The sequence below is a fragment of the Rhineura floridana genome, chromosome 12 (genome assembly GCF_030035675.1).
Source record: "Rhineura floridana isolate rRhiFlo1 chromosome 12, rRhiFlo1.hap2, whole genome shotgun sequence".
Classification (NCBI taxonomy): Eukaryota; Metazoa; Chordata; class Lepidosauria; order Squamata; family Rhineuridae; genus Rhineura; species Rhineura floridana.
The window spans coordinates 5,458,571-5,477,787 of NC_084491.1; the positions used below are offsets into that span (position 1 = coordinate 5,458,571).

Here is a 19,217-nt window from a genome sequence, read left to right on the forward strand (position 1 = left end):
GCCGCGAGAAGCCATAGAGATAGCGGCTAGAGTGACCCATAGATTGGAGACGGAAAATGAATGCCACGTGTCTATGGTACAATGCGGAGTTGCGGTTCTAACCCGAGAGGGCTGTCTTTTTCGTGGTCCCGGAAATACAACGAACGACACTTCCTGTCGAGCTTCCGAGAGGAACGCGTGGCTATGGCGAGAGAGGCAGGCGGCGGCGGCGGCTTCCACCGGGCTGGGGCGCTGAAACAGCAGAACAAGCCGCACAAAGGCGGGAGGCACCGCGGGAAGAATGCGCGGAAGGAGGGAGGTGAGGGTCCTATTGTGTAACTCTGTGCAAATGGAGAGCCTCCCTGAAGGGCCGAAGAAGGCCGGGGAGCCCCTTCGAGGGCTGCCAGTGCTCGCTGAATGGAGCCTCCATGTGTCATGGCAGCCTATCTCGGCAGCGCAGGGACTGGGGATGGGGAGGGCCAGCAGCCTCCATGCCTTGCTTGTGAACTTCTAGGAGGAGCGTAGCTGGCAACAAGCTGCTGGACTAGATGAGCTTTTGGCCTGGTCCAGAAGGACCCCCAGTCTGTAGAAATGGGAGTAAGAGGGAGCGTTTCACACTCGCTGATGCATTGCAAAGATCTATAAAACTAGCCTTGTAGGAATACAGGGAGAGCCCTGCGCCTGGATCAGGCCTAATCTATTTCAGCGTTGTGTTTTCACAGTGGCCGACTAGATGCTCCCAAGCACGACCTGAGCACAATATTAAGCCCCCGCCGTTGTCTGCATGCAACTGGCATACAAAGTCATAGTGCTTCCAACACCGGAGGTAGAATAAGCTCGCAAAAGCCCTGTGAAATTTGTAACTAACCTGCTGGTGCTGGCAGATTGTCTCTTTTGCAGCAGTTCCTTGCATTTCTATTCTCCCTCCTTTGGTAGCCTGCCTGGTTTCTACGTTTAGGGTGCAGTGGAGGACTAGAGCGCCCCATTTCTCCTCCATCAGTCAGCATTCAATTCCTTGTCACCTGCGGCTACCAGGATAGTACTTAAATTCATGACTGCTGTACGTGAGTTAAAAGGAACAAGGTACCAGTAAGACTGGCTAAGCTGCATGGATACATGTGCTAAGAAGAGTGTTTACGTTTCCCTAGCTCTGCAGTTACTGTTGACCTGCATGCATATAGTATAGTATGCGTAAAGAGCCATTTTTACCATTTTCTCCACCCTTTCTCCAGGTCGGGTCCCTGCCAAGACACTCAGTCGGCAGCAGCACCATAACTTGGCCAAATTGGACCGCAGACACCGGGCCTGGCAGCTCCGCCGGCAGCGCAAGGAGGTGGTGAGTCAGTGAGAAGCAGGGTAGAGGGCCTTGAGCTGCTATGAGGCTGGGAGGAGGAGGAGGAGGACTTGCCTTGGCTCTTTCTTGGTTGCAGGTGTTGGAAGAAAAGCGGAACTTGGGTCGCAAGGGTGGACCACCACACCTGGTGGTGGTGGTGCCGCTGCATGCTGGCGTGGCTATCCAGGGAACTTTGAGCCTGTTTCAGAGCAGTGAGGCTTCCGTTGTGTGCCAAACTGAGATGGGCCCACCAGGTTTTGCCTTGCTGTGCCCCCGATCCAAGGTGCGATGGCATTTTGTGGTGGCTGATGCAGGTAAGGGCATCTTTGCATACTTTTGCAATATGTATTATGCAATATTTTGCAATATGCAGTTTTTGCATCTTGCAGTATGCGAACCTCCATCTTTACTTGTGCATTTCTTGTTGTCCAGGGAACCTTCACGTTGTGCTGGACCTTGCCAAGGTTGCTGATACCCTCCTTTTTGTGTTGGATCCTTACGAAGGCTGGGATGCCACTGGAGACTACTGCCTCTCCTGCATCTTTGCACAGGGCCTTCCCAGCTATGGTGAGAAAGTTGTAAAAAACAGTCACGCTAACAGGAGAATCCCTCATGGCAAAATAAAACTGTTTTTAGGAAATATAGACTGCTTGATGGGGCCAGGTTAACCCTAGTGCAGAGGAATTTATTGTTTACAATTTTTTTATCTTGCTTTTTAGACGAAGTGGTTTACATCAATAAAAAAGGAAGAGGGAGGCAGGCTCTGCCATCAGGGTTACAATTTGAAAATACGAATTGGAGGGGAGGGAAAAGGTAGAGGAGGAAGATTAGTTTTTCCAAGCTAGAATGAAGTGGTGAGTTACAGCCATTTATATCTAGTACAGGCCAGGCTGATCGTTCCTTGCTGGTGGCCTTCTTTGAATGATGGTTAGAGGTCTTTTTTCCTTTGGCCAAAGGATGGGGCCTGAATGTTCCTTCTGCAATCTCAGGGCGACTGGCAGTTGCAGCCAAGTGTTATTTCTGGCAAGGAAGGGGAGAGCAAGCTTCTTGCAACCGTTCCTCCTTTGGCTAAGGGCTGTGGCCAGGTTGGTCTCCTCCATGGTATGATGATCTTACTGGGAGGCAAGCTTAGCTGCCTCCCAGTGACCCTTGATCCTCTGGCTGATGACGGAGGCCAGGGTGAGCTCTGCAGCCCCAGGGAAAGTTCTTATTAAAAGGGGATTAGACAAATTCATGAAGGAGGATAGGTCTGTCAACAGCTATTACCCATGAGTACTAAATGGAGCCTCCATGTTCAGAGGCAGTCTGTCTCTGAATAATGGATGTTGTGGTGTTTTCATGCCCTCCTCAGGTACTTCTCTGAGATATTAGGCTGGTTTAAGTTGGGAATGGGAGGGTGGATGAGATGAATTTTGGATTTGATCCACCATGACTCGCCTTGTGTTATTATGCTTATGCCATCTTGTGCAAGGGATGCAAAGTGATTGAAGGGGAGGGGGTGGACTTCCAGTCAGTGTTGCAAGGCTGTTGTGTTTTTGCATAGTGCCAGCTGGCATCTTGAGGATTTGATCTGTCCTGCCTCAGAGGTCCCGTAGACGTTGCTGCTCCTGTAACCAAGTGCCAGCTGTTGAAGTTTCTCGTCCTCTCTTCGTCATCCACAGGCCTTGCTGTTCAAGGTCTTTCTGACCAGCCACTAAAGAAGCAAATAGACTGCCGGAAAAAGCTGTGCAAAGCCATTGAGAAGAGATTTCCTGAGGCCAGGCTCTTTCCCCTCAACACAGAGCGGGAGTCCGCACTTCTCTTGCAGCACCTTGCCAGCCAGAAGCAGCGGCACCTGGCCTTCCGAGACCGGCGGGCTCACTTGCTGGCCACTGTTGCTGAATTTGTGCCTAACTCAGACTGTGCCTTGGTGGGGACTTTGAAGGTGACTGGCTACGTGAGGGGGCAGAACCTGAACGTGAACAGCTTGGTGCATATTGTGGGACATGGGGACTTTCAGATGAGCCAGGTGGATGCCTCTCCAGAGCTCTTTGCACTGAACCTCAGAGCTGCAAATAGACCTTCAAAGAGCATGGAGGACCAGGTAGGTTCTGTTGCTGGCCGGGGATGTGTGTGTGTCAGGAAGCTAGAAGGATGAGCGTCTCCTGCAGCGAGTGCTGGGGAAAGAAAGCTGCTCCTTTGCCTCCAAGGTGGCCATGTTTGAGCTTCTCTCTCTTGGCTCCTAGGGCGACCTTATCAGTAGAGGAGAGCAAATGGAGGAAGACGTGAAGGTCCTAAGCAAGGCCGATGCCAGCAAGCAGGAATCTCTGCAGTTGGAAGCGGTGCCCGATCCCATGGATGGAGAGCAGACATGGCCCACAGAAGAGGAGCTGAAGGAGGCAGAGGGTCAGTCTGAGGGTGCTGCAAGAAGCCCTGTCGCATCTCTCTGTTCTCCCTCTTTGGGCTAACCATCTTTAGTTATTGTTCTTTGCAAGGGGGCAGGGCCTGGGGCTGTGTCTCTTTTTCATGCTGATTATGGTAGGGCCTCAGATACTTTGCACAGTCTTCTTCCCTGTAAAATTGGGCAACTTTCTTTTTATACCTCTTTGGGGTTGCAAAACGTTCATCCTCTTAAGAGCTGAGCATGCAAAGCACCAGCTGTGTTGTGTGCTCTTAAGTAGCTCAGCCCCACTTGCTTGGTGCTGAAACGGAGGCTTTGTTGTAACTACTGGGCTTTGGCTGGGTGAAGAGTGGTTCTCTCTTAGGTGCTGGCTAACCCTCCCCCCACTTCACTTGCACTCAGAATCCCTCAAGCAGAGCAAGAAAGTAGCCAAGAGGGTCCCCAAAGGTACATCTGCCTACCAGGCTGCCTGGATCCTGGATGGCAGCAACGAATGGGAGGACGGCAGTGAGGAGGAAGATGAGGAAGATAATTTTATGGATGAGGCCATTTCCCAGGTAAGGGAAGCCGGGCTGTTTTCCCTGTTGCCTGACTAGAGGCTGTGCAGGTGATGTTAGTGCACAGCAGCAAGGAGAAGCCAAAGGTCTGATGAGCAAGCAGGGAAGGGAGGAGAGGAGGAGAATAAACTAGGTGTAGGTATTGGGGGAAAAGCCAGTGTGGTGTAGTGATTAAGGTGCTGGACTGCGACCTGAGAGACCAGGGTTCGAAACCCCACACAGCCATGAAGCTCACTGGATGCCTTGGGCCAGTCACTGCCTCTCAGCCTCAGAGGAAGGCAATGGTAAACCCCTCTGAATACCACTTACCATGAAAATCCTATTCACAGGGTTGCCATAAGTCAGAATTGACTTGAAGGCAGTACATCATCATCATCAGGTATTGGGGAAGTGAAGCTTGGCAGTCCAGGAGCAGCTGGGTGCAAGGAGGAGGGGAGGCCTGATGGCCAGGAGCCCACAAATATTGGCTTGGCTTACTAGCCAGACTTGGTGCTTGCCTCCAACACCCACACAACCTTCCAGCACGTTTCTAGGCGGGGGAGAAGCAGAGGTTTCTCTTGTTGGATTTGTAGCTGGAGGAAGGTCAGGCACAGAGCAAGTGGGAGCCAGCAGGAGACGTCTTCTGCTTGGCATCGTCACCGCAGATGCATTTGTGGGTGCGTGAATGCAGTGCAGAATTGTGGGTTCAAACCTTTGAGAGACATGCAGTGGGGGGGGCAGGGGCGGGAAGGAAGGGCGTAATGGAACACGCTGTTGTAAAGCAAGCGTGCAGGCATGAGAGGCGGGCAGCCTTTACTTGCCCTTGTGTGGTTTTGGGTATCCATCCAGGCTGCCAGCCTAGTTCATTTTATTCTTACGGAACAATTATAACAATTAGACATTGTGTCTTTTTTACTTTAAAGTATTTTTTTTCTTTTAAATACCAGCTTCTGTTCAAGTGGGCTTATGTACCAGTGCCTGGTGCAGCAGCTCCCTTTCTCTGTGCCCCTCAGAAGCCCACACGGGTTGCTTTTTGTGTGCTAGGATGGCAGCAGCAGCAGCGAGCAGGAGGAGGAGGAAGAGGTTGCCACAGAGGTAGATGAGGGTGAGGCCATGACGCTCCTGGAGACTCTGCAAGACGATGACAAGATGGAGGACGGGGAGGCAGTGCTGGAAAAGTACAGACAGGAGCGACAAGAGGAGATGTTTCCGGATGAGGTGGACACCCCACGGGACGTGCCGGCCTGGATCCGGTAAGAGCCTCCCACCTGCAGGAGGAGAAGGTAGAAGCGGCTGCCATGGGGTGCCAAGGACTACACCAGTTCGCCGCATTTAGAACTGCCAGTTCAGTTAGCCAAAGCAAGGCCAGGTCTTGAGGCCCACATCACTGTGTAGCTGGGTTTGGGGGATCGAGGCTCCTTCCATCCCCTGCTGTGGCTGGTTCATGGGCCCGAGGGCACAGCAGCTCCTCACTCAGCTGGGTGTAGTGTGGGCACAGGCAGGACACCAAGGAGAGCTGACTCCCTTTGGCCTTCAGGTTCCAAAAGTACAGAGGACTGAAAAGCTTCCGGACATCTCCCTGGGACCCCAAAGAGAACCTGCCCAGCGATTATGCCCGGATCTTCCAGTTCCGAGACTTCTCCCGGACAAGGAAGCACGTCTTCCGGCAGCTGGAGAGGGAGGAGAGCAACGGAGTGGAGGTAAGTGCTTTCTCCAGTCTAGATTAGTCAGCTTGGCTCTGTCGTGCACTCCTAAGGCACCTTGGTCTCAACAGTCCTGTTAAAGAATTGTGGAGTTGGAAAGCAGAGATCTGGGATTCTGTCTGACCCATGAGATGGAATTGTTTGCTCCCTAAAGCGAGTTCAGGCAAGACAGGCGTGAGCTGGGCCCATTGTGCCTCAGTGGGGTGTGGGATTTGTCCACCCTGCAGGGAGGGTGCAAACCACGCCTGCAGGGTTCCATGTGACCTGCGAAGATTCTGCACAGAATTCAGCTGTGTGAGAATGTTAAGTTGTTGTTTAAACATAAGAGCAATCTTCTTAACTCCTGTGGTTGCAAAAAAGACTTGCAAAAGTGCAAGGGGGGCTGAATAAGGTTTCCACTGGCTGGGGGAGAGCTTGTTTATCATTTCTGTCTGTGAACATCCAGAGCAGCCTTTGCCAATGTGATGCCTTCTAGATGTGCTGGACTACAACTCCCATCAGCCTCAGCATCATAGGGTCATGCTATGGGGTACTGCAGCCACTATTTTATCTGCAGTGCTATTTAATACCTGTATGAAGCTGCTGGATGCAATCATTGGGAGTTCTGGGGCAATGTGCCATTAGTACACTGATGACACTCGGCTCTGTTTCTCTGCCTGAATGGGAAAGGCTTTGTGGGGCTCTAGATCAGTGCCTGGACACAGTGGTGGGACGGAGGAGGGAAAACAAGCTGAGCTTGGATCCTGGTAAGGCTGAGGCACTGTGGGTGAGTGGTTCCCATGTCTGAGAAATTGGTCAGCTGTCTGCCCTGGACAGGCTTGCACTATCCCAGAAGGAGCAGTTATGTAGTCTGGGGGTGCTTCTTTGCCCGACTTTGGCACAGGAGGCCTAGGTAGTTTCAGTGGCCAGAAGCACATTTTACCAATCTGTGCTTGGTACAACAGCTACCTGCCCCGGGAGAACTTGACCACAGTAGTATAGGCATTGGTGACTTCCAGACTGGATTATTGCAATGCACTCTTTGTGTGTGGGTGTGGAACAGGGGGCTTCCTTTGTGCTTGACTCAGAAACTGCAGTTAGTGCAGAGGGCTGCAGCATGTAACACCTCTGCTTAGAGATCTTGCTGATTTGTTACTGGGCCAAGTTCAAGGTATAAAAACAGCTTGGAACCAGTTTACTTGTGGGATCACCTTACCCCGCATGTGCCCACTCGACTACTTCGGTCTGTGGAACTGTTACAGATGCGACAGAATACTCATTCCACCCTTGTAATAAATTGCTCTGTTAGGGTGGCGGCCTTCCTGGTAGTCTTTTGGGTGGCTGCTTAAAACCTTTCTGTTTAGGCAAACCTATCTAGACACACAGATATTGATGTGTTTTAATCTTTTTAAAATTTACTGCTATTTTTTTTTAATGTTTTTAATTTCTTGTTATTGAAGATTTTAATGTTTCTTGTAAACAGCTTGGAAAGTTTTTGTTACAATGAAGTAGTATATACATTTTGTTAAATAATGTCTCCTACGTCTGATAGGAGGTGTCTGGCTAGAGACATCATTGGGGGAGGGGCTAGGAAATGTCCTGCTGGAGACCTGAGGCCAATAGGAGTATGTAATACTGGGTAGATGAAGCCAGGCCCCAGTGTGTGTTCATAACCTCCTTGGTGCAATATATGCAGGCTGTAGGACTTGGATTTAACTTGATGTAAAGCTTCAGTTAGCCTCCGACATGTGATGGAAGCTTATTCTTGAAATTTCTCAGAGTTTGTGTAAAACTCCAGTCAGACATCAATGCCGGGATGGGAAACCGGTGGCTGTCCAGATGTTGTTGGACTTCCAATTCTTGTTGCCTCCAGTCAGGGTGGCCAGCAACATCTGGAAGGCCTTAGGCTTTTAAGAAGTGTGGAGGGGCCCTTGATCAAGCTGCTCCTTTGCTTTGGACTTCAGAGGAAATGAATCTGCACACCTTTAAACCAACTCCTGGCATTTGTTTGTCTGGGAAAGCCTTCATCAACATAGTGCTCTCCAGATGTTTTGGACTACAACTCCCATCAGCCTCAGCATCACGCAGCCTGACGGAAGCTGTAGTCCATCTGGAGGTGCCGCTTTGGCAAAGGTTGGTCTGGCAGGGGACAGTTTCAGAACTGGTTATACAAACCTTTTCCTGGCTTCCAGTCTACATATGTTGATGGGTAGCGTTTACCCTCCTTCCTGTTGCTGTACCCACCGTTTCCCTTGGCAAAAGGCAGGTGCTGCCTGCTACTGTGCTCCAGGGGTGGGGTGTCAGGATTGCCCTGTAACCCTCTGGGCTTCCCGTTCCACAGGCCGGCTGTTACGTTACGCTGCACGTTTGTAGCGTCCCTGTCTCTGCCATGGAGAGTTTCCGGCAGCAGCAGGTGCCTCTGGTGCTCTTCACCCTGCTTCCCTATGAACAAAAGGTAGGTGGGGGGAGGAGCTGCTCCAAGGGTGGTTTGGGGGCGGGCCTTCACTTGGGGAGCCACTGACGATTTTTCATCACAATGTCTGAACCTGTCCGATGTCTCCTGACGACCCTTTGGCCGCCTGAGACTTCTGCCAAACCTGGGTGCGAGGTTGGGTTGGTTCCCCTGGCACAGGGCATCTCCCAAGGCTCCCTTTGTTGTTCTCTACACTCTCTGCAGATGTCTGTGCTCAACCTCCTGGTGAGACGCCACCCGGGTTACAGCGAGCCTGTCTGCTCCAAGGAGGAGGTGATCGTCCACTGTGGCTTCCGCCGCTTCCGGGCCTCCCCGCTCTACTCCCAGCACAGTTCAGGTGAGGAGCTCTTTCTCCTTGGGCCCCTGTTGTTGACCGTGTGTGAGAGAGAGAGAATGAATGAATGAATCTATCTTGGTGAGAGTCCTCTTGTGTGTGGAATTTCAGGCTCCAGGGCCAAAGGTGGCCCTTCAGGCCTCTGCATCCAGCCCTCGGGACCCTCTCCACGCCATGGCCCTTCCCAGGCTGTTCTAAGCCACCCTGGCTTGTCCGGCGTGTCTCACTGACCGCGATGCCTTGTTTGCCTGGATTGAAGGTGTCTGTGTGTATGTTTCTAACTTTTGCAGGGTTGGGATGTAACCTGCTGTACAAAGGGAAATGTTGCATGTGTTGCTTCATTCACGTTTTCCTTTGACTGCATCTGCCGCTTGGAGGTTGCCCAGGAGAGAACGCAGCCTCATGGTGGAAAAGATCTCCCCCCCCCCCAAAAAAAAATCATGCAGAAGTGCCCAGGTTCCATCAGCCTCTGGCTGTCGAGATCTGGGAGCGCTGCTGGGAGTCACAGTGACTTGCTACTCTGACACACAGAATCCTGCAGCTGGAAAGATGTCAGCGATTGAACCTGGGCGCTTCTGCATGATTGTGGGGGGGGGGGTCTTTTCCACCATGAGGCTTGGTTCTCTCCTGGGCAACCTCCAAGCGGAGGTCGGCAAGAGTGACCCGTTTGCCTGACTTGGCTCAGTACCAGGCAGCTCTTTACTGGTGCTACCAGAAAATGGGGAATGGGGAGATTGGGCCCGAGGGCAAAGGCTGCAGCAGTCTCTACTCCCATTCCCCAGAGCTTCCCTTAGCAGAACTCGGCTCCGTGAAGGAGAAAGCTGTGCCGCCTCCCAGCAGTCCCTGCATGACTGGGCTTAACACCAACTAGCTTGTGCTGGTTTCGAGGCAGGCTTCAGCCGGTGGGTCAGGTGGGCAGGCTGACTGTGCCTCTTCCCTCCCTCCCTCAGCTGACAAGCACAAGCTGGAGCAGTTCCTGCGGGCCGACACTGCCACAGTGGCCACCATCTACGCCCCCATCACTTTCCCACCTGCTTCCGTGCTGCTGTTCACACAGAGGGACAACGGTGAGTTCTGGATGGAGAACTGTGGCTTGTCGCCCCTTGGTCTCCTCTTGCTCTGAGCATCTGCTGCCCCCTCAATCTCTGCCTGGCAGGAGCCCCTCCCCGTTCCTCTGCAGCTGCCTTCCCCACCCAACCAGGTGCCCTCTAGATGTTCTGGACCTACAGCCCAGCATCATACGGCCGTACTGGCTCTGGCGGATGGAGGGCACCCGGTTCAGTGGCGAAGGCTGCTCTACAGGAAACGGGAAAGCCAGCAACGTTCGCTTGGATAAGGGCTGAGCTTGGAGCCGCTGGGACCAGCCCTCCCGCTGGAGGTACCCACCTTATCAGTCATTTGATTTTTCTGGTGGTACCACTGCAGTTGAGCTGGATTGATGCTCTTTACATAGGCACCATTGTGTGTGTATGATATGTTGGGAGGAAGGGTGGGATATAAATAAAAAATAAAAAATATGTAATCACGTGCAGCTGAAAAGTAGGGTGCAGTACCCTTTGGGTTTGAACCAAGAGCGCTTTCAGCCACTTGCTGTAGTTTGCAACTGATTATTTTTATTACCCTGTTCTGCTTTGGCCAGTTCCGTCTGGAAAAGCAGCATATAGCGGTAGTTGGTTGGCTGTGTGGGTCGGTGGCCAGCCTGCAGCCTGTATTTCCTGCACTCGTTGTGGGTTGAGCCGTCGCCCAGCCAGTAGCAGCGTGGCTTGACAGTTGTGTTTCTCTGTAGGTGTCCACAGTCTCCTGGCCACAGGCTCCCTGCTCAGTGTCGACCCCGACCGGCTGGTCATCAAGCGGCTGGTGCTCAGTGGCCACCCTTCCAAGATCCTCAGCAAGCTGGCTGTCGTGCGCTACATGTTCTTCAACAGAGGTATGGGGCTTGGAGAGGTGGCATGCTGAGGACAGCACAGTGGATGACGTGGCATTGTCTTCACTCTGCAGGCACCTGTGGGATGGCAAGCTAGCTGCTGGAGGGCGGGGGCAATGTTAGGAAGCAACCTCCATCCCCCCTTCCAGATCCACCAGCTTCTCCTCCCCTGGCACTGCTTCCCCTGGAAACTTGGTGTCTGAATAATCAAGCCAGCTAGTTCTGTAACGTAATGGAACACACACACACTTCTTGCACTGCCAAGGATTCTGAAGGAAGTGGAGGGCACACCTTCAGTTCCTCTGGGGGCACCCTTCCCCATTCTGGACCTTTCCAGCTGTTTTGGAATAGGCCTTCCGTCAGCCCCAATGTCATACAGCCATGCTGCTCTGGGACTGATGGGAGGTGTAGTCCAAAGCAGGTAGAGGGCACCAGGTTGGGGAAGGCTCCTATGGGGCATCTTGGGGTACACCACCCGCAGATTCTCCCCTGCAAGAAAGTAGTTTTCTCCTTCTGAGAATCTGTGCAACCCAGTTCTAAAGTCGATGTGCTTGTGGGCCTGGAGGAAGGAGGAGAAAGAGAAGCTGCCCTGTACCTTTTCATAGGTGTCCCCAGAGCACCCTGTGAAGCAGCAAGGCCTGGAGGATCTCATTCTGGGATATGTAGAACATGGCCCCCATTACACAAGTGGGGCACAGCTGAGCTCCACTTACTTTGTTCTCTCTCTCATCCTGCAGAGGACGTGTTGTGGTTTAAGCCCGTGGAGCTGCGGACCAAGTGGGGGCGGCGGGGACACATCAAGGAGCCTCTGGGTAAGTGAGTGGCACAGGCTCCTGGAGGGAGGGGCGCTTGGCTTGGGCTCTGAGCTTGCCAGCAGGTCTCCCCTCTCTTAACCGGGTTGCTTTTTCCCCACCTCTTTCCTACTGGCAGGAACCCACGGCCACATGAAGTGCCAGTTTGATGGGCAGCTGAAGTCCCAGGACACGGTGCTCATGGCTCTGTACAAGAGAGTCTTTCCACGGTGGACATATGATCCCCACGTGCCAGAGCCACTCAGGAGCAGCGAGAACTCCCTGCCTTGCCCGGAGGAGGAAATGGGCTAGCAGCTGCTGCTCAGGGCCCAGTTCTGCCTGACTTTGCACTTGGCCTGTGTTCATTTGTATCTTACTTATTTTAGGGGCAAAATATTATCTCCAAATCAAATCTTGCCCTCTGGATTATGTGGTTATTTCCTTGTGTCTTTAAGGGCCCGAGACAAGGGGTGGGGCTGCCCAAGAGGGACTGTTCATTGAAGAGTCCCTTCAGTTTAGTCGTCATCATAGTATAATCCTGGGGCATGGTTGAAACAATTAAAAAACCAAAAACATTTAATTCATTGAAGGAAGAGGGAAAAACACAAAACATCATTAAAATAAGAATCCACAAAAAGGTATCCCCTGAAGTTGCAGCATGGTTGGTATATGACAGGGGGGAGGAGAGCCTGGCTGGGAGTCCAGAGACTGTGAGTTCAAATCCCCTCTCCTGTCTCCTGGGCGTCAAGGGCCAGCTAAAGATCACCCCCACAGGGAGTGGCTCAGGGGTTACGTGCCCTGCCACCTGTGCAGCCGTGGGCAAGCTGCAGAGTCCCAAGGAGCCCAGTTGCCCCCCAGCTGGCAGTTGCAGGCAAGGAAGGGGCTGGCTTGTGCAGCTGTGGCACACTGAGCAGGCCCTGGCCAGCTGGGGAGGATTAGCCTCAGAGGGAGGCAATGGTAAACCTCCTCTGGATACCGCTTACTGTGAAGTCCCTATTCATAGGGTAGCCATAGGTCGGGATCAACTTGAAGGCAGTAAAAAAAAAAAAGTTGCTGCAGTAAGTGCAGACTATTGGCCAACAGAAGCCGTGGCACACTAGAGTGGTTTTACCTGGCATTGAAACACCAAAAAACTGTTGCTGCCTCCTGGGGCTGGAGCAGTCCATTAGCAGCGCACCAGCATGGAGAAGGCCCCCTCCCATGCGTGGGAGAATGCAGAGGGCCTCTTCCTTTCCCCCACCCCCCAAGCTAAAGAGTCAGGCAGCAGTTTGGATCCCAAGTCATTTAGGTCTTGAATTTGGTGTCAGCTATGGCAGGGGAGGGGAGTTCCCAGCACCTTGGGTCGTGAGCAATACAATCCCTGTAAGCTCCTACTCTGTACAGAAGAAAATTGCATCTTTGTGTTTGGTAGCTTGCAATGTCCACTTGCTTGTTTTATCTTATTTGGACTGAAAGCTATGGGTGTATCCAGACAGGCTTCAAAAGCAGTATGATAGAGGAGTTCCTTTTGCAAGGAATGGAAAACTCCCAGTTAATTTTTTTAACTGACTAGATTGGATATTATGTGCCATTATCCCCTCCTTGTCCTTCGTCTGTACCGGTGTTGTGAGGGAATAAGCAAGTCTCAGTAGGTAGCCTGGCTCTTATTGTAGCAGGAGGCTTTTGCCCTATTTTAAGAGAAACAAAGTTCACATCAAACCAATTTAGTTTATTAAACTGGAAATCAAGCAGCATGGTGCCATTTCAACCTGTTGCATTACCACATTTTTTGCAATGGCCTTCCAGTTTTCATCCCTGGCCAACATTCACAATTTCATTTTCATTCATTCATTCAATGACAGAAGTTTCCCATTTAATCTGAAGTCTGGGTCAGGTTCTGGACGGGAGCTGGTTGAGAAGATGGTGGAACCTGACCCGAGGTTCAGGTTCATTCTCATTTTTTCAGAAGCAAACCAATTCACACAAACGCAAAACAAAGGTAAATTGTAAGTGGGGCTTCAAATGGCAGGCCTCTCTGCCCTGAGTAGCAAGTGACACTAGGACCAGCTTGTATTCCAATATTACAACAGGCTACAAAAAAGTATGATAAGGAGTTCCTTTTGCAATTAGTGGATGAAACCACAACAGCTAACAGAAGCACTGGAGAGCAATTCTGATCCAGGAAACAGTAAAGAAGAGGATTTAAACACCTTCATGCTACTGCTCCAAACAAAGTCAGAAGTTCCTGCACCCATTTTAAATTTTATATATAGTCAGGTAATTCTGCTGATACCAATTATGGTTTTGCACCAAGACGTAAGAAATAGCCTGATGCTAACTTTTTTGCATTTTACAAGAAAGGCACAAAAAGGTGTATTTTTTATTGCAACTGAATATATAAAGACATGAGGCAATTTAGAATCCCCAGGGCCATATACAGAACAGCAGAGGAGGAATTTTGTTAAACACTCCCAAAACAGCACTCATTTGCGTTGCTGGCATGTTCTGCTCTGGATACAGATATTCTATTCAAAGTATGTGTCATGTGTAACATGTTTTGCTAAGAACGTGCAGAACAGCTAGAGGGAGGGAAGACTAAAGCATTGCGGGTACCGTAACACAACAAGCTCTCAACCTCAGTCTTGTAAAAACTGCCCTCATTTTTCTCCACAAGTACTTGGCCTTTTTAAAAAGGGCCGAATAACTGGAATTAATATAAACTGCTATACATAAATGGGAACTAAGACCAACTGACTACTGGAACTAAGCAATAGGCTGGACTAGGCATACCTAGATTTACTAAATTTAGCAATTTAAAAAAAGATGCAAGCAGCATTCCCCTATGTCTCCCCATACCTGTGTCTGCACTGACTGGACTTACTCCCAGGAAAGTATGCAATATAGGATTGCAGCCCCAGCGGTGATGCTATGGGTGTTGCGCAGCGTTTGAATGCTGAGAAGCGTTTTGCCCTTTCGCCACAGAGTCTGGACTAGTTTAGTTTAGTAATGCTTTTTTATTGCTTCAGAAGACATATACATGTAGCACAATCCCATTCCTCTTTACTTCCCATTGACTAACACCTCCACACTGAACAGTTCTCTGCTTCTGGGTTATATGGCCTTGGGCTGTTAATCACCGGCTGCTGCTGCCTGCTGTAAACTGTGTACACTTAACCCCTCGATGTCTTTTAGGAAAAACAACCCTGACCGGTAAATGCCAACAATGGGTGGGTAGTTACAGGGAGCCAAGTCCCATGAGGAGAAGCACCAAGTGAAGCAGTTGCCACCATTTTCATTTGCCCAGAATGCCTTTGGGCCTTGGGTTGGGGTCCAAAGGCATTCTGGGGAAATTGAGACAGCAGGAGTTGCAGCCGCCAGTTCTCCTCTTCAAAATGCCACACCCTAAAAAGGATTTAAAAAATTAAAGAAGATGCCAGCACCTGCTCTTTGGGGACCTGGCAGCCTTTGCTCTACCCTGCCCTGCATTGTTGGCCTCTTCTGGGGATTAAGGCAGGAAATAAACCCAATGGGGCATTCCATTACCAGATGTAGTAAGACCAAGGGTTCAAATCCACCACTACCCATTCATCCATAAAACGCTGGTATCCTAGAGGAAAGGCTGGCTAATACATAATACTTAGGAGAGCCTTCCCCAAGCTGGTGCCCTCAGGATATCTTGGACTACAAGCCTCATCAACTCCAAGCAGTGTGCCCAATGATCAGGAGTGATGGGAGGTGTGATCCAGCAACATCTGGGGGGCACCAGGCTGGGGAAGGCTAACCTCTAAGATTGCCCCAGATGTCAGAAGCCCCTTCCATGCAACCCTTTCAAGAGTGAGGTGTACAGAGAAATTAATTGTAGTCAAAAGGATCTGCTAGAAATTTGAAAGTCTCCACTATGCAACAACAAAAAAACTTTAAAAGCCAGAACACAAAGATTTATGGTTGTCTCATATTTCCTATACTGCATATTCACCGCCTACTACCAAGGAGGGAAAAATTCTTTCCAAACCTATTTCAACCTATATCTAATTTGCAAAATCTAGGTTAGCACGATGCAAAACTGACACTGTTTGCATCAAGAGAAGCACTGTCGCAAGAGGATGAGACTGCAGGTCGCATGAGACATAATGCCCACCTGCATAAGAAGGCAAGGAGCCATTTGGTGGTTAGTCTTCACCACCGCACAGATGGAGCAGAACTTTCCTGTAGTCTCCTGAGGTGTCTCCCTGAAAGAGAAATGCAACCTACTGTCAGACCTCTTATTTATTATGAGGGTTTAGATCAGCCTTCCCCAACCTGGTGCTCACTGGACATTTTAGACTACAATTCCCATCAGCCCCAGCATCATACAGCTGTGCTGACTGGGGCTGACAGGAGCTGCAGTTCAAAACATCTGGAGGGTGACAGGGTTGGGAAGGCTGCCTTATAGTTTATAGTTGCTGTTGCCAGTAACACTCCTCAAGGCTGCTTACATCAGTTTTGGTCTCTGAATTGTTTGGGCACATTCCTGAAAAGGAAGTTCTCCTGCATAAGCCTCACTGCGCTAGTCGCTCAAGAGCACAGCAGAGGCTGCAGCATAACACTTGTTTAGCCACATCAGCTAAACAAGTGCACAATTGCACAAGGAAAAAAAATAAAATCAACAAAAACACAAGCTTACCTTAATGAAGGAGTAGAGGGATTTTCCATACATCCGCTTGAACTCCGCCTTAACATCTATCATGTCAATCTCACAGCGAGAGACCATCACTCGAATGAGGGTGTCATCATCTGTCCCTAAACCCTTGATTGGGGGGGGAAGGGAGAGAAAAAAAGCAACTGGTCATTCTGTTTCTGCCTGCACGCACGCACACGCACAGAGCACTTTTCTTTTTACCTTCATGGATTTGTACAGCCTTTCAGCAAAGTAGGCAATCTTATTTCTTGTGCATTTTACTGCAAGGAGAAAACAAAGGAAGCCAGGTTAGCCCAGCAAGAGATGAAGCAGACAAACACATAATCAAGGAATATGCAAATGTCATGCAAATAGAGAGCCTGCATTATTAAAGCAAGAGTGTTGAGCAAATTGCACTTGGCCAAGAGGAAAAGGCCTAGCACAGAAGTCCTTTATCAGCAGCCATTATCCAGCAGGAGAGCATGAGTATGGGTTAGAGCAGGAGGGGGGAGCCTGTGGTCCTCCAGAGATTGCTGGACTGCAGCTCCCAGCATCCCTAACCATTGCCCATGCTGGCTGGGGCTGATGAGAGTTGGCGTTGAACAGTTGGAGGGCCACAAGTTTCCCACCCCTGGTCTAGAGGGTCAGACTTGCACTGTCAGAGATTCATACCCCTTCTCAGTCATGAATGTATTATTGGCCCAGTTCACAAATGACACTAAATCATAGTAAAAAACAAACTATAGTTCATTGTGCATGAGTAGTGCTGCTGAAAAGATCTTGCTCTGCTTCTCCCCCGCTGCTGCTGCTACTGTCACGCTGCCAGGAAACAGTTCAGAAATGGGCTTGTCACAACGTCCAAACTCAGCCTTGTGGGTTATTGCTCTTCCAACAAACCATAAGTGTTAGCCCTTTGTTCTTACTCATTCATGTTAAATTTGTTCACAACCCTGGAGGCTAAAAGGCTGCCAGACTAAGAACATCTTCAGAAGACAATCAAAGGCCAGAGACAATCAAAGGTCATAGGGTCAAGTGGGGTGAGGTGGAGGGAATGACCCTTCTGGGGCAGGGAGTTCCACAGTCTGAGTGTGAGCAACAAAGAGGTCTCTCTCTCCCATGTCCCAACCACCATGCCTCCACCATCAACAGGATGCAGAAAAGAAACTCCCCTGCAGATCTTAAGGGGCAGCGAAAACTCACATGGAAGAAGATCTCACAGACACAAACCATCAAGATCACTGGGTCACTCTGGGCTAACCTCTTTCAGCCAAACCTACTTCACAGGGCTGCTGGGAGGATAATCCTCATATAGATTTTATTGAGCTTCTTGAGGGAAGGATGAGATCAAATCAACAAAGCAAGTTCACCACTGCAAGGTATCCCCCTTGCTCTTTAGCTTGCCACACAAGTTCAGTAATCAAATGTCCATCCTGAGTTTCATTTCTACTCACCTATCGCTAGCAAGGCGTCCTCAAGATCTCCGTTCATCTCAGATTTAATGCTCTCTGTAATGTCTTTGTTAGCAATCATCCTGTATTCATCAAACACTGTAAAGTAAGAGGAGAGTTTTACTAGCAACTTAAAAAGGGTTTAAATGGTGCTAGATCTAGAAGCTCAAGGCTAAGCCATATGCAGAGTGGATTGTCCCCAACTAAATTCTACTCAGAGTAGACCCATTACAGTTAAATGACCTAAGTTCGCCATGTCTATTAACTTCAAGCCTTAAGAATGCCCTCTGTTTTGCTGCTTAGGCAAGACAAATATTCCTGACATTTGAATAATTATGTTTTTAACAAGGGGCTCTGCCCCTGCTTGCTTCGCTCACCAACCCCGCCTACTATTGCCAGCGCACTCCCCCACAGATGGCCAGCGCTTCTCCTCATCCCCCATGGGTCGCCAGTGCTCTCCTTCCCTCCCCTGTACATGGGTCAGCAGCACTCCTCCCCCGCACGTCACCAGTGCTCCCCCTCCCCCTATGGGTCACCAGTCTTCCCTCCCTCCTTCCCCTCCCCCTGGGTCACCAGCTCCCCCCCTGCCCGGCTCTTTCCCCACCCCCAAGTCCCCCTCCCTCCCCCCCCACTGATTGACCCACAAACCCACCAAGGCCAGGCACCTCATGCCAGGTGCCTTGCACATCGCTGCCACCATGCACCTCAGGCGAGTGGCAGCACCATCTCCACCACTGCCCTGCCTTGCAGCGTCATGCTGCGAGTGAATGCTTCTACACATGCTTGCGCCTGCACAGAAGCATGTAGCATGACGCTTACAAAAGTATTATATAGGAAGATTAGAAAACCGCAGATTTCTAGACCATGGCAGCAAGCTGGATTTAACTGGATTCTAAAACTGCAGGCTGGAAGGCTTTCCATATTTAAGAATGGGTGAAGGCTTAAGGTTTTTCTTTAAATGTTCTTTCAAGTTAAGACCACCTTTCATACTGCCTTTTTTCATACTGTGTTTATGTAAAAACAAACAGGCAGCAAATAGTCTCAAACAGTGTTCTTAGTTTCACAGCCCCACAAGTCAGTTTGTCCCCATCACTTAAAGTTGGCCTCCACAATTAATCCAATCAATTTTTAGCTTGGGTGGGCTAATCAAATGAAAGCATTGCCAGCCTGATGCCCTCCAGCGGGTTTGGACTACAGCTTCCATCAGCACCAGTACCAATTGTACTCCGAAATATCTGGAGCGCAGGAGGCTGGGAAAGGTTGATCTCGTGGTCAACTGTTCCACTCTCCTGTGATCCATATGCCCAATGACAAAGGATGGATACATCTGACCATTTCAGATCTCTCAATTTCTCATTTTTACAATCTTCAGTTCTCCATATTTCTGCATTAACTTGCTATTTTCTTAAAAGAAAAAGTCTTCATAAAAATTCATCAGCATTTTAGCTCCATGTTCCCCTATAAAAACTTTTCTGTATCCAATTTTGCCCAGGATATACATTTTTGCAAAGCACGTTCCCTTAATATAACACATTTTCGATGTTATTTTCACTAATATATGCATTTTTTTGCACACCTTGCCCTAATATATGCATTTTTGTATGCATTGTTTGGTAGGAGAACTGCATTACAAAATTTGGTTTGCATCTTGTTTTGCAAAGTGTGAATTTAGTAGATTCACCTTTAGAAGGAAACTTTTAA

General features: G+C 49.9%; 2 protein-coding genes across 4 annotated transcripts in view; one reads left to right on the forward strand and one right to left on the reverse strand.

The window, feature by feature from the left end:
- Positions 1–16: 16 nt before the first annotated feature.
- TSR1 (TSR1 ribosome maturation factor) lies at positions 17–11,848 on the forward strand. The gene is made up of 15 exons (XM_061592416.1): positions 17–298; positions 1,212–1,315; positions 1,410–1,626; positions 1,745–1,879; positions 2,974–3,395; positions 3,538–3,697; positions 4,095–4,249; positions 5,273–5,481; positions 5,766–5,928; positions 8,252–8,365; positions 8,588–8,720; positions 9,668–9,784; positions 10,504–10,644; positions 11,379–11,453; positions 11,572–11,848. Exons 1-15 carry the CDS (start codon positions 61–63, stop codon positions 11,742–11,744), a joined length of 2,556 nt encoding a protein of 851 aa, XP_061448400.1. The 5' UTR covers positions 17–60; the 3' UTR covers positions 11,745–11,848.
- Positions 11,849–13,119: 1,271 nt separating this feature from the next.
- ANXA4 (annexin A4) overlaps positions 13,120–19,217 on the reverse strand; it is a 31,824-nt gene continuing 25,726 nt past the window's right edge. For all 3 annotated transcript variants that reach the window (XM_061592525.1, XM_061592527.1, XM_061592526.1), the window contains exons 10-13: positions 17,520–17,615; positions 16,291–16,349; positions 16,075–16,197; positions 13,120–15,640 (exon numbers count right to left, since the gene is read on the reverse strand). In XM_061592525.1, the coding sequence (XP_061448509.1) occupies positions 15,581–15,640; positions 16,075–16,197; positions 16,291–16,349; positions 17,520–17,615 (338 nt within the window). In that variant the 3' untranslated portion in view covers positions 13,120–15,580. The remainder of the gene's footprint in view (positions 15,641–16,074; positions 16,198–16,290; positions 16,350–17,519; positions 17,616–19,217) is intronic.

Bases quoted from the DNA above. Each gene is read 5' to 3' on its own strand.
- TSR1 (XM_061592416.1), top strand. From the start codon at position 61: ATGCCACGTGTCTATGGTACAATGCGGAGTTGCGGTTCTAACCCGAGA. The intron at 4,250-5,272 runs GTAAGGGAAGCC...TTTGTGTGCTAG, and splicing joins TGGATGAGGCCATTTCCCAG to GATGGCAGCAGCAGCAGCGA. The intron at 9,785-10,503 runs GTGAGTTCTGGA...GTTTCTCTGTAG, and splicing joins GTTCACACAGAGGGACAACG to GTGTCCACAGTCTCCTGGCC.